The 12,270-nt window shown below is 52.9% G+C and overlaps 1 protein-coding gene across 2 annotated transcripts in view; it reads left to right on the plus strand.

The window, feature by feature from the left end:
• CCDC50 (coiled-coil domain containing 50) overlaps positions 1–12,270 on the plus strand; it is a 49,939-nt gene extending 37,669 nt beyond the window's left edge. For both annotated transcript variants that reach the window (XM_014607109.3, XM_019499044.2), the window contains exons 7-12: positions 20–135; positions 2,800–2,844; positions 3,430–3,537; positions 4,767–4,834; positions 6,152–6,246; positions 6,691–12,270. In XM_014607109.3, coding sequence (XP_014462595.2) covers positions 20–135; positions 2,800–2,844; positions 3,430–3,537; positions 4,767–4,834; positions 6,152–6,246; positions 6,691–6,710 — 452 coding nt within the window. In that variant the 3' untranslated portion in view covers positions 6,711–12,270. The remainder of the gene's footprint in view (positions 1–19; positions 136–2,799; positions 2,845–3,429; positions 3,538–4,766; positions 4,835–6,151; positions 6,247–6,690) is intronic.

The following is a 12,270-nucleotide window of genomic DNA, read 5'->3' on the forward strand; positions in this document are numbered from 1 at the left end:
TCCCCCTCCTCTCATATAGGAATGAAGCCGAGAGGGACGAAACAGGCAACCTACGACAAGCCCCGGCTGGATCCCAGGGAACAGGAGCTGTACGATGCCGAGATCGCGAGGAAGCTGCAAGAAGAGGAACTCCTGGTAAGTCGAGACGGCAGGAGCTGACGGTACGAGCAGAGCTGGGGGTGGGTATTAACCAGCGGTGGTTTCTGCCCAGAGCCCATTGCAGGTAGTTGGGCTCCAAACTATCTGCTGTGTTTGAATCGTCACCTGCACTGGGGCCACAGAGCGTGCTCAGTAAATGCAGCTGTATTCTGCTGAAGCTTCCTTAGCTTGACAAAGGATTTTTGAACCCGAAAGCTTGCTTAATAACTATTCTCCAACCATTTGGGTTGGTCTAATAAAAGATCAAATTCACCCAAGGAACCTTGTCTGCTGTACTCTGCAGAGCTTATTGCGCAGAACATCTGGCAGCATCGACAGCAGGTCATCCAAAGGGAGAGAGATGAGACGGGATGAGCAGGGGAGCTGATGAGACCCATGCAACAAGCTGGGCAGCTGCGAGCAGTGGGGCAGGCTTGCGGTCATGGGGAAGGGACACGGGCACGGGTGGGATGGGAAGAGCTGAGAAAACAAGCTGGAGCAACAGAGGATTTTAAAAACAAGTGAGGAAAAAAGGGTCTGAGTAATGCTTTGAGGGCTTGGGAAGATCCCCTGGAGGAACCCTGCCACATGGGGTTAATTAAATGCAGTATAAATAGTGTGCAGCTAATAGTGTGAACGCATTGAGAGCTCCAAGGAGGGGACAAATGGGCACGGGCAGCATACCCAGCCTGCCTTCCTTATGTACTTAAGCCATTGGCTTTGCTAGGGTCAGGAGCAGCGATTCTCAGCTGGGAAGATGAGGCTACTTGGGGTGCCTTGAGATCCTTTCAAGCCTGCCACGCAATGCTGGTACTGCTCGGTGTGCTGACGCGATGCACCAGATAAACCCAAAGATCTCCCATAGCAATGCAGAGCATCACAAACATCTGCCCTGTTGTGGGCCAGCTGAGTTTTTTGAAACAGAAAACTTGCTCTGCTGTGTTTCCATAGTCAAAAAAAAAGTAGGACAGGTAAGAGCCAGCGTCCCATGGAGGCCTCAAGCTAAACGAGGGGTGCCTTGAGTCTGAAAAGGTTGGTCTAGAAACTAAAGGCCGTCTTTGAAAGGTCTTTGTACTTCTCTCCAGGACCTGAGATGTAACGACCCATCACCCCATCGTTCACATCTCAGCCAGGTGCAACCCCCCTTTCTCACCAAGGAACCACATGTCTCTTTGAGACCAGTTTCTCTAGTATCACCTCTGCACCGGTCCCTGCCATACCCTCAGCAGGGTCAAGACCATTGAGACCTGTGGGCAGCCCACAGGGACCTCGCGTCCTTTCAGCCCCTCCTCCAAATGCAATTCCCAAAACACGCTGACAGCTCCAGGGTCAGCCCTGCGGTGTCTGCCAGGGTACCCCAGGGTCCATCGTTACACCTATGAGGGTCCTTGCTCCTATGACTTGGTTCAGGAGCCTGTTTCACTCCTGACAGCTAAGAACCTGCTTCTCATTCCCCTCCTATGTGTATCCCTGGCCCACTTTATACCCATTTGCTCTTGCAACATCAGCATCCTTTAATTAAACAGTTGTTCTCCCCCTGGCTCTGACCCCCCCAGATGTATTTGAGGTAATGGTAGAGGAAGGGTAGTCTTAGCCATCTTAGCTTTCTTTTTGGCAGGTAGAGACAGTCTTTTATATTCTTTCCCAACATAGATTCTCCATTTCCCCTAATTATCCTAGGAGCCCATCTCTGCAGTGGTTCCAGTATATAGGATCATAGACAATGGGGGCTGGAAGACAAGGATCTTTGGGTGAATCTGATATCTTTTATTGGACCAACTGATATCTTTTATTAGGGCTGGAAGGGACCTCAGGAGGTCATATCTAGTCCAATCCCTGCTAAAATTTAAGCAAGGGGCTGGACTAGATGCACTTAAATCAAACTTAAGTGCAAATAGCCTAAAATCACCTTTTTTAAGGTGCATTAAGGGTGTGCATGTGTAGATGCAGTTATCAAATCATAGAAAATGAAGGTTGAAGGGACTTCAGGAGGTCACATCTAATCCAACCCCTTGCTCCAAGCAGGACCAGCCCCAACTACATCATCCCAGCCAAGGCTTTGTCTGGGTCTTGAAAACCTCCAAGGATGGAGAGTCCACAACCCCTCTAGGTAACATTTTTCAGCCTTTAACTGCCCTCCTAGTGAGAGAGTTTTTCCTAATATCCAACCTCAACTTCCCTTGCTGCAACGTGAGCCCATTGCTCCTTCCGTCGTCTGCCGCCACTGAGAGCAGATGATGAATCGTTATCTTCACCCTGAGTCTCTCAAATGCCTGGTTCAAACCTAGACTGATTAAGATCCCTTATCTAAATAGATGCTTGTCTCATCCAGGAGAGGTGTTAAGTTAGCTTGATGCGATCTACCGTTAATGAAGCCACGGCACAGTTTATCCTGGTTTTCGCTTACCTTCGTGTTCGGAAATGCTTCTTCCTGCAAAGTCTGTTCTGATACTTTATACAGCGCGGAGGCCAAAGAAGTGTCAGCGTTGTTGTCCAGGTCACCTCTGCTGAATACGGTGCTGTGCTTGCTCTTTGGTCACAGGACATTGCTTTTGCATTGAGGGATTCGTCAAAAGTTTCACATGCCAGTCGCTTCAGCAAGTTTTGTGCCGTTGTGGGATTGAATGTAGACTTCTCAAATGTACCTCTCCTTCTTTCCAGGCCAACCGGGTGGATCAGAGGGCAGCTCAAGTAGCCCAAGATGAGGTGAGTAAGGTAAAGGTTTGAATGCTTAGAGGGGTGAGCCTTGGAGAACCAGTGTGGGAGACCTGTTTAACCCTTCGCCCTCCCCCTCTGGGGCCCGCACCGTGCCACTCCCCTGCCTTGCAAAGGCAATACAGAGACCTCCAGTTTGCTTTCGAGTCTTTTCACTCTCTCCAAGGCCTCAAAGCAGTCTGTTGCAAGCCAGCTGCTGGAAGGAGGTGGCTTTCCCATAGGCTGCTTCTTCCATTGCCAGCTGTGGACAACAGCTGTATGTCAGTAAAGTTAACAGAAACCAGCGGCTTGGCTGTAGGCTGTGCCTGGCTCTGTTCCCAGCTAAATCTAGCTGTTAGAAGACCAAGGAGATGGGTGAGGTAGTGTGTTGTAGGGGGAAACCTCCAAACCCATGGGCTTTGCATCTATGTCCTTCTGCAGCCATTTGATGGCAACGAATGGGCTCCCGGTGACACGTACATCGCCGTCTCGAGCCCAGGCTCTCCGATTGCTGCAGTGGGAAGGCACTGGTGTGCCTTTGACCTGCAATAGCCCAGATGCTCTCGGAGACAGGCTGCAACGTCTTTTCCCCGCTAGGAAATCGCCCGTCTGCTGATGGCTGAGGAGAAGAAGAAGGTCTACAGGAAATCAAGGGAGAGAGAGAAACCCTCTTACGAGAAGAAAAGGCAAGACCAAGACTGGAAGGTAGGTTCAACCTGCAATCGCCCCTGCCTGCTAAGAAGGTGTCATCACCGCCCCTCTCCCAGGTGGGGAAACTGAGGCACGCAGAGATGAAAGGAGCATTGTTCGGACTGCTATGTCCTGATTGCTCGAGGGGCTGCAGAGGCCTGGATCCAGAGGGGTGAAATAGGGAGATGTAGGTAGGGGCCAAATAAAGGACCTGATCCTGAAAGCTGCCAAGCACGAGTTAGCAGCTTGCTGAGCTCTTGCTGAGTGCAAACCCGAGCGCCTCGTTTAGGATCGGGTCCCGGGGCCCTGAGAAGATCCTATAGGGTGTCACCAGGCTCCTGCAGAGATTCATGGCCTTTCTTGGCATCAGCACCAGCCACGAGGCTCTTCTGGCCACTGTGCTGTGAGATGGGGACTCTGCCCTTTCCACCGCATGAGCAGAAGGGGCACGGGGGGTGTCAGGAGCTGGTTAATGCCTAAGCTCATCGATTCTCCGAGCATATCGCAGTGTGACCCAGGGGGTCTGCAGAGCCAGGGGTTAGTCTGGCCTCCCCGTTCGCTGGCATTGAACTGGACCTCCACGAGCCGTGCGCTGCGTCTGCTGCGTTCCTGAGTCAGTTTGCAGGCAAATGGCTGGGGATGTGCAGCGATGGTGTCGTGCCTGCAGTGACACAGCTCCTAAGAAGATATAGCTGAAGGGGTTTGGAAAGAGGGGGTTGCAATGACAAAGGGGGGCTGCAGTCATGCTAGGCAGGAGGGAAGGCACAGCTGCATTCGGTCTGTGCAGAAACCAACCCTTGCTGAGAGCGGGCAGAAGCTTTCCCCCATCAGCGTAGGGGTTGCAGGATGGCATCGCATAGCAAACATCCCTGTTCTGGGATCGATGGCCCAAGATAGGTGGCAAATCACATAGTATCACAAGCTGCCAGACAGAAATCCTGTCTGCAAAGCACTTACAGCTTCGGATGGTGTCCTCTGCCCAGGTTTACAGGTAAGGGGGTTTGGTGCAGGGAGCCTGGGGATGGGTGCTGGGGACCCTGGCTGCACATCTCTACTGAATTTCTGTGCACTGAGGTTAGTGCACAACTTAGATTTCATCCAGAAAGGTGGTACGAGCATGAGAAATGCTCAGCCCACCAGTCCAGGGTCCCATCTCTTGCAGTAGCATAGAGTGGCTGCAAAGGGAAGAGTATTTATGCTGGGCTGCTCCAGTGACCGGCTCCCTCTCTTCTTCCTCTCAACAGGATCCCAGCGAATCTGTGCGGCCAAGATCGAGAGAAGGCCACGAAGCCCAGAGGCACAAGACTGCACGGTAAGCTCAATGCGGAGTCAGGGGAACAGGGAGAAAAACCCTTCGAAGTGTCCCTACGGAGCAGATGCATGAAGCCCGGGAGTCCGGACTCCACCTGGAGCCTAGCAGCCCATCCGCCACATCGGCCAAGGCACATGTAGCCAGCAGCCTGTGGCCAGCATCATCTGTGCTGAGCCGCGGTGACCAGACAGGTGTCTGTAGCTGGGTCTCCTGGTTGGACGTACATAGAGGCTTGAGCTCACTCTGGATCTTTACAGAGAAACTTTAGCCGCTGTAGGACCAGACTGGGGAGCACCGAGGTGGGTGCAAGGCCATGCAAGGTGTGCAGCAACGTGCAGTGCTTGCTTAAATGAACCCGCGACACATTACCTCACAGTGATGTCATTGATGATGATCCTGCTCCAGATGTGACCTCTGGAGCTCCCTTCCAGCCCCACTTCTCTATGACTCTGGTTCTGTGAGCTGGTGTTGTTAGAGCAGCCTTGAGGGGCCAAACATCTCCCAAGGTCGGGGTCACTGCTTGCAAATGGCTAAGTTCAGCAGTCATCCAAGAGCTGGTAAACTGAGGCACGTGTGCGCTAGCACCTCCTTTCATTGCCCCTGCTCATACTCTCTCTACAAGTCCTGAATCCTTTGCATCGGAGGGTATCGCACTGCTTGTCTGCGCTCTCCAGCCATGCTATGCCCTGATCCCTCACAGATGGAAAGGCCAGTTTGGAGATGAGTTTGGTGGCTCTCGCCCCATTGGTGCTGGGAGTCTGATCAAGACTCGTTAAGAAGGCCGAGCTGGCCACGGTCAGGGAAACCATTGGTATTGCAAGGTTCAGACTCCAAAAAGCTGATTTTTTCATGGGAAGATTTCTGTCTGGTTTGTTTTTCATCCAACTTCTGAAGTGAAACGTCTTGTTCACCGGCAAGTGTTTACAACGACAATTCAGCAAACAGATTCAATAAAAAAATACACCCCAGAAATCAAAAATCGGTTCTTGAATTTTATCCCATTGGCTTTTTTTGGTGCCACATTTAGAGTTTGAGGGATGGTGATGGGATCTCTCCGCCCAGAAGTTTTGCCCAGGCCTCTTCCAAGGAGACGATGAAGAGCAAAAGCTGGGCTCCACAGCCCAGTCCACACCCGGCAAACTCTGGCTCCCGGATACTCTGTGGGCTGCTTTTAGCCCCTTTCCAGAAGTCAAACCGTTGCCTTTTCCACGCAGTATAGAAATAAAACATGTATAACATGCTCCTTGCAAAGGACGCCGACACGCTTGTCATGCCCGGCCCTTTGACCTGATATTTCTTTCTCTCCCTGCTTGGCAGGCCCCCCCCTCCCCTGGAGGACTTCGACCAGGCTTGTTTCCCAAGCCAACCCAGCGCCGGGCATCAGCTTTGCAAACCCGAGCAGTCTCATAAAGGTAGGGGAGGTTGCAGCAGCTGCTTCTGCACTCAGCTTGGCGTAGGTGACTTGGCACGAATAAGCAGCCCCAAGGACGGTACCCATCTGATGGGAGTTGGTGCAGGGAGGGTGTGGGAATGCACAGCCCCTGAGACACTTGGTGCAGGAAAGTGCCGGCGACTCTTCTAGTCGCCTAGCTGCTTGCCGCATGATCTGGTCACACCAGGGCTGGTGAGTACACGACCGCTGATGCCAGTCTGGGATGCAGAGGAAGGGAAGCCCTTGCCATGGACCCAGTTTTGTCTTTCTGTACCCATTCACTGCCCCCAATAAAGTGCGTTCCAGCTTCGGCGGTTGTGCACACGCCAGCTCCAGGAAGCATCCCCCGGGCCCGGCGGGTGGCCGTCATTCGAGCGCTCCTCGCTTTGCTCCCGAGTGACCGGCTGCTCTGTTTGTTTTGCAGGTCCCCATCACAGGCAGTGACGAGCGTGACTTCGCATTGGTACCGGTTTCCTTCTGCAGCAAGCATGGCTGGAGTCCCAGGAGGCTGCCCTAGAGCCCTGTCCCCAGGATCCCTCCGTCTCACGTGTCATCACATTAGTATCTCGCGTCTCTCCCTGCCGGGCTCCCAGCTGCAGCACCGCAGCACAATGTACTTGCTACCCCATGGACCGGCGGTTCGTGCTGTGCTCAGCTAGCCGATCTGCTAGCTCTCCAGAGTCTCTCATGTCCCTCGTTGCATGAAGCTGCTGCTCTTGCAGGTCTCTCTTTCCGAGACGAATGCAGCTGGGGAAAGATCCCAGGTGCGAGGCGGGTTACGACAATGCAGCAACGCCACCACATAGGAGCCCTTTCGATGTGTGCAAGGCAAAGATGACCTTTAGCTTTCTCTTCTAAGCAGCGATCACCTCTCTGTGCCCTGCGTGAGAAGCCCAGGCCAGCCCTCTATAAAGCAAGTGAAATTGTCCATGTGCATGTGTGAGAAGCCCAGGCCAAACCTATAGAAAGCAAGTGAAATTGTCCATATGCATTAACAGGAAGGAGAGCAGGGTTTTGGAAATGCACCAGCAGCAAGCTTGGGCTTGAGCCTTTTGGGGAGACCCCTGTTTTATGTTTAAGTCCCGGCTCTGCTCTTGCTTCTGGATGCCCTAAGCTCTGTTTGGGTGAAGCGCACAACATCGTATCAGGTCCAAGAGCAATGCCTGCGTATGAGGTGGTATCTATAAGCCTCATGCACATTGCATTGAAGGACCTCCCCATTTCTGGGTGCAGGAGTGAGCGGCAGAGCCGGAAAGGTGGCACCTTTGTAGCTATGAAGGTGATCATCTAGTCTGACCCTGCACAGAGCGGGCCAGTCTTTGTCACCCATCACAGGGGCAGTTGTTCGTTCTCGCTAGGACGCTTGAGCCCAGCTGGACTCAAACACATGTCCGGAGAGATACCCCATCTCTGAAAGACTCCCAAGACATACTGACGGCTTCTCTTGCCGGGGTTAGACGTGTCTTGTGTAGATATAAGGCACCCGTGAGGACAACTTCCTTATCAAGACTTGCTTTTCCCCCTGCCTATGAAGCCCCCGAAAGGAGTGTGCTTTCCTGCCTCCTCTCCTTACACACCTTCCCTGGCACTTGTGTTTTCACCAGTGGTTTTTCAGTGAGCAGAAAGCTTGGGGTTTTGGTGGGCGAAGTCTTCTTTTGGACCCACTGCAGGATTGGCATAGGTTTGGACAGGCTTTCAAAGGCAGCACCTCCAAAAGGACTGTTTTGAATGGGCCGTGGCAGCGACAACATCCCTCCGAAGCTGAGCAGAGGTGCTCGGCGCTACTTCGGACCCTGGCCAGCCTTCGGGGTCTTACGGGCAGCCCAGCCATTGCAGGCAGCTGGAGGAGGGTCCTGATGTTACAGTCCAAGGCAGGGGTGCTCTGCACCGAACCCCTGCCAGCGGCACTGCCCGACGGCCAGGGTAACTGGGCACATCAAGGAAGCAGAGTCTAGGCTCAATTCACTCCCCAATCCTCCCGCTCGCCTGCCTGAGGGGTGCAGCCCACAGGAGCTCTGCAAAGCTGGCTTCCCTATGCCCCGAGCTAGGCCATGGGGAAAGGCGTAATTATGGCTCTTCCATTGCACCTTGCCCCCCAGGCCGCACCTTCCCCAGGGAAAAAGCTGCGTGAATTCAGGGTAGTTGATCGATATGGGAGAGCTACAGGCTGTCTTTGCCTCCGCTTGGGTGTCCCCACCTGCTAGCACACGAGAAAACGTAACTCGTCCCCTCGTTGCAGCATCACGCCGTGGGGTTTTCTGCATTGTCGGTATCCCGCGTGCAAGGGAGTCGCGGATGCATGCCTCCAGGGCAACCCCCCCCGCCTCTCTGAAGGGACTCTGAAGTATATGAGCTCTTTCTTGCTTTCTTTTTCTCAGGAGATCCCCCAGCCCATGGCTCAATTTTACTGCCCTGGCTTCATCCTCTTGAATTTCCCCAGGTCTGTCCATCCAGCAGCATCCGTGTTATTTTACAGGGGTGAGGGGAGGAATCCCAAGACGCACAGTCCGTTTTAATTTGAGCCTTTGGGCCAGCATGCCGGTGTCCTTTGCAAGGAGCGTGTTATAAATGTTTATTTTTCTACTTCGTGGAACAGGCAATAGTTTTACTTCTGGAAAGGCCATTTCTGCTGCCTTTTTGTTTCCGTGCATAATCCGTCCGGCTGTGAGATGGACCAGGACAGGGGGAAGTTGTGTCCCGTGCCTCAACTGATGCTGGAACTTGATCTCATCCCGATTTAGGAAAGGCTTGGAGGGACTGAGGCTGCTCAGAGGCAAAGACCCAAATGAACATACTTCCTTGCATACAACGCACCCTTGGATATAATACACATGCCTTGTTTTTGAAAGGCAGAACGAAGAGAAAAAGATTTTTCCAGGAGTTATAGCTGCCTAGAGCAAGGGCAGAGCCTCATCTTTGGCTGATCCACCCTCCTTTTCCAGCTTAACTAAGGCTGAATCTCTAGTTGCTGTTGAAGATCGGTCTCCATGCATGGATCTATGATTCCTGAAAAGAGCTGATAAGTCTGAACTAAAGAGGCTGTGATTTAAACCGGGAGCAGATAGCGGACAGCAAAATTGCCCCAGGAATGGTTATCTCAATCCGTGGAACATCAAGAACATTAAAAAGGAAGTGATGGTCATTAATAACATCTGTCGAGTGGAGAACAACGGGCCATCAACAAAATTGACTTCCTCAGTTGTCCAAATAGTAATGCCACACCTGCTGCGCTGTGGGGCAGGATCTAATCAGGGTGCTTCCAACCCTGGGGCAGAAAATCAGCTTCCCTGCTTAATGCACGCAGCCCAGTTTTGGAGGGAGCCTGATTTCTCGGGTGGGGAAAGTGTGATATATGAGAAAATACAACGTAGAGCTGGGCGCTCCAGCACGTGGGCAAGTCCCGACGGCCTCCAGCGGGCTTTGGCCTGGTCTACACCGCATTTTGCCTGCCCCACTCAGCGTGTCCATGCCCAAAGCTGTCTTCACGTGGGCTCAATGTCAAGTGCCAAAGTCCTTCCCACCTTCCTCCTCCTTCCAGCACGAGTCGAGGCTGCCTGAGGTCCAAGGACCCGGCCCTGCTCCTGCCGATGTCCATAGGAGTTGGGTAGGTCCTGATTTCATGGAGGGGCAAGGCTTTCCTTTGCTGCGGGACTCGGCATCCTGGCTCTGTTTTGCCGACAGAGCAGACAACACAGATGCCAGAGGCAACGTGAGCACCAGCATTAGGGATCCTAGTGTGCAAGTTTAGGGTTTTTATTATTATTAATTTTTAATTGATTTAAAAAAGATGCACCCAGAGCAGTGTGCTCCTGGAAAGCCACCAGATGCCCTTTTCTCTCACCCAGCCGGAGCCGCTGGGCTTGCGGCTTGCTCAGGATTGAAGCGTGCCAGCCAGTGCCCCCTTCGAAAAAGCCAATGACTTTTGGTTCCCACCTCCGCTCCACGACCAAGAAGCCCATCGCCAACCTGCGTCCCCCGTGCTGCCCACGACTGCTATTCGCAGGGCTCGCACCGCGATGCTCTCTCCATCTCCCGGCCGAAGCACGGCAGTCCCAGCGCTCTCCGAGGGAGGAACTGTGCCTTAAACCCAGGGGTCCTCCGTTTCCTTCCACCGTCCGGTCCAAGTCGCCTCGCTGGGAAACGCATCGGATCTGCCGTCTCGATCCACGGGCTGCACAGCTGCCGGGAGCAGAGGGAACCGAGGATGTCGGCAGGAGATGGGGCCTGTGGGTTTGACCTCATGGCTTTTAAAGGACTTTCGGGGCAGGGGGGTCTGTTTTTAATGGCTCGGTTCTTTTTTTATCGCTGGATTTCTCTCCTGGGGAAGGAAGAAGCGGCAGATGCTGCTGTTTGCTTGCTTAGTGCTCTCAAAGGACCTCGTACTACAGTATTTTTTCCATCGCCGCTTTCCTGCCTCCTGGCACTGGATTCGGGTATATCCTTCACTTTTCATAGGAAAAAGCAAATGACTTTTTTTTTTTTACCGGCTGAGACCTTGGTGAATTTTGTTTTGTGCCAAACAAGACCAGCGGTTACAGCACGGGGCGTTCGTCCGATGGACATGCGTGTTGCTGCTGCTGTTACTTGTGTTAATATTTTATTAAGGGTTCAATGCGTAGCGAAGGCTACCTTGCAGGCAGTCGAATCGAGGTTTGCAGATCGCTGGCTCACAAGAAGGGCCACCTCCTCGTGCGGTGCATCCCCCCGGGCGCCGGCAGAGCCAGCGCAGCTGTGGCTGTGCTGAAGTATTGCAGAGGACGGCCCAGATTAGATGGGGGGCTGCATTTTGCTTTGGTCCATGGGCCCTGCGTGCCGCTGGCTCTCTCCAAGCAGAGTTGCACCAAGCAGGGATGGGTTTCCGCAGACCTGCGGACGGGCCCCGCTTTGCCCAGAGCTGCAAGCTCCCCGGGGCATCCAGCATGCAACGGCTCTTGCTCTCTCTGAATGTCGCTGCTGCGGAGGGAGATGCATGGGCAGCACTGATGGGTTTTATTCTTTAACAGGAGGTTCAAGACTGGGCAGCCGGGTGCTCGCAAGAGGTGTTTTTAATCCCCAGGCCATCGGTTTATTTTTTGCAGAGACACCACCCCGAGTGCGTGGCTTTCTGGTCCCTTCAGGGTGGCTGTAGCGATGGTCCAACAGGCCTAGGACACAGCTGCTCATGCCCTGCCCTGGCTTTCAAGGTGTTCCTGTTCACTACCATACAACACCCAGTTCAGGTTAATCCAGCAAGGCACATTGGCACAACCAGCCAGCTCACTCGTATTTTCTACTTCACGCTAAAAGCGAGTTTTCACTGTATCAGTGTTCACTATAAGTAGACTCCTCCGCGTGTCTCCGACTGTACCCGTGCACTGCAATACAGCCGACCCTTCCAGGAAATACCGGGGGTCTAATGTAGCCCTGCCGGGGTCAACTTCCAGCCTGGTGCATGGAGGGGTGAGCCGTGCCATGGGGGTTGCTCCATCCCGTGGGCGCTTCCTCCGAGCTGCAAGGTTCCCCCGCATCACGATGGCTGACTGTATATTGCACACTGATTGTGATCCCTCTATGCAAACCTGTTCTGTTTTGACTGTTCATCCTGTCATGTTAATCAGGTTTAACATAGGACTTTGGGAGGATGTGTAACCAAAGCATCCTGTGTGCTTGTGTAGAGCCTGCTTTGCTTCATCTTCTTGAATCCATTGAATGTAAAGGGAGCACCGCCTCGCCCGCCTTGTTCAATAAATCATAGTCGCTCATTATCCACCGCATCCGCTGGCTTCTCCATCCTAGCTCCGTTCATCCTCATCTTTTAATTTGATTTTATTTTTTTGGGTGCTTAGCTCATTATACCAATAATGATGTTCTTCCAGTTCTACTAGATGTAGCAAAAGAGTGGTTTATATTTTAACTCGATTGTACCACGTTCAGACAGGGCTGTGACACGTCCTGGAAGAAATCTGGACGGTTTTCACTTGCTGAGACGTGCTCCTGACAAATAAAGCAGTGTAATTATTTGCAA

This window comes from Alligator mississippiensis, chromosome 7 (genome assembly GCF_030867095.1).
Source record: "Alligator mississippiensis isolate rAllMis1 chromosome 7, rAllMis1, whole genome shotgun sequence".
Classification (NCBI taxonomy): Eukaryota; Metazoa; Chordata; order Crocodylia; family Alligatoridae; genus Alligator; species Alligator mississippiensis.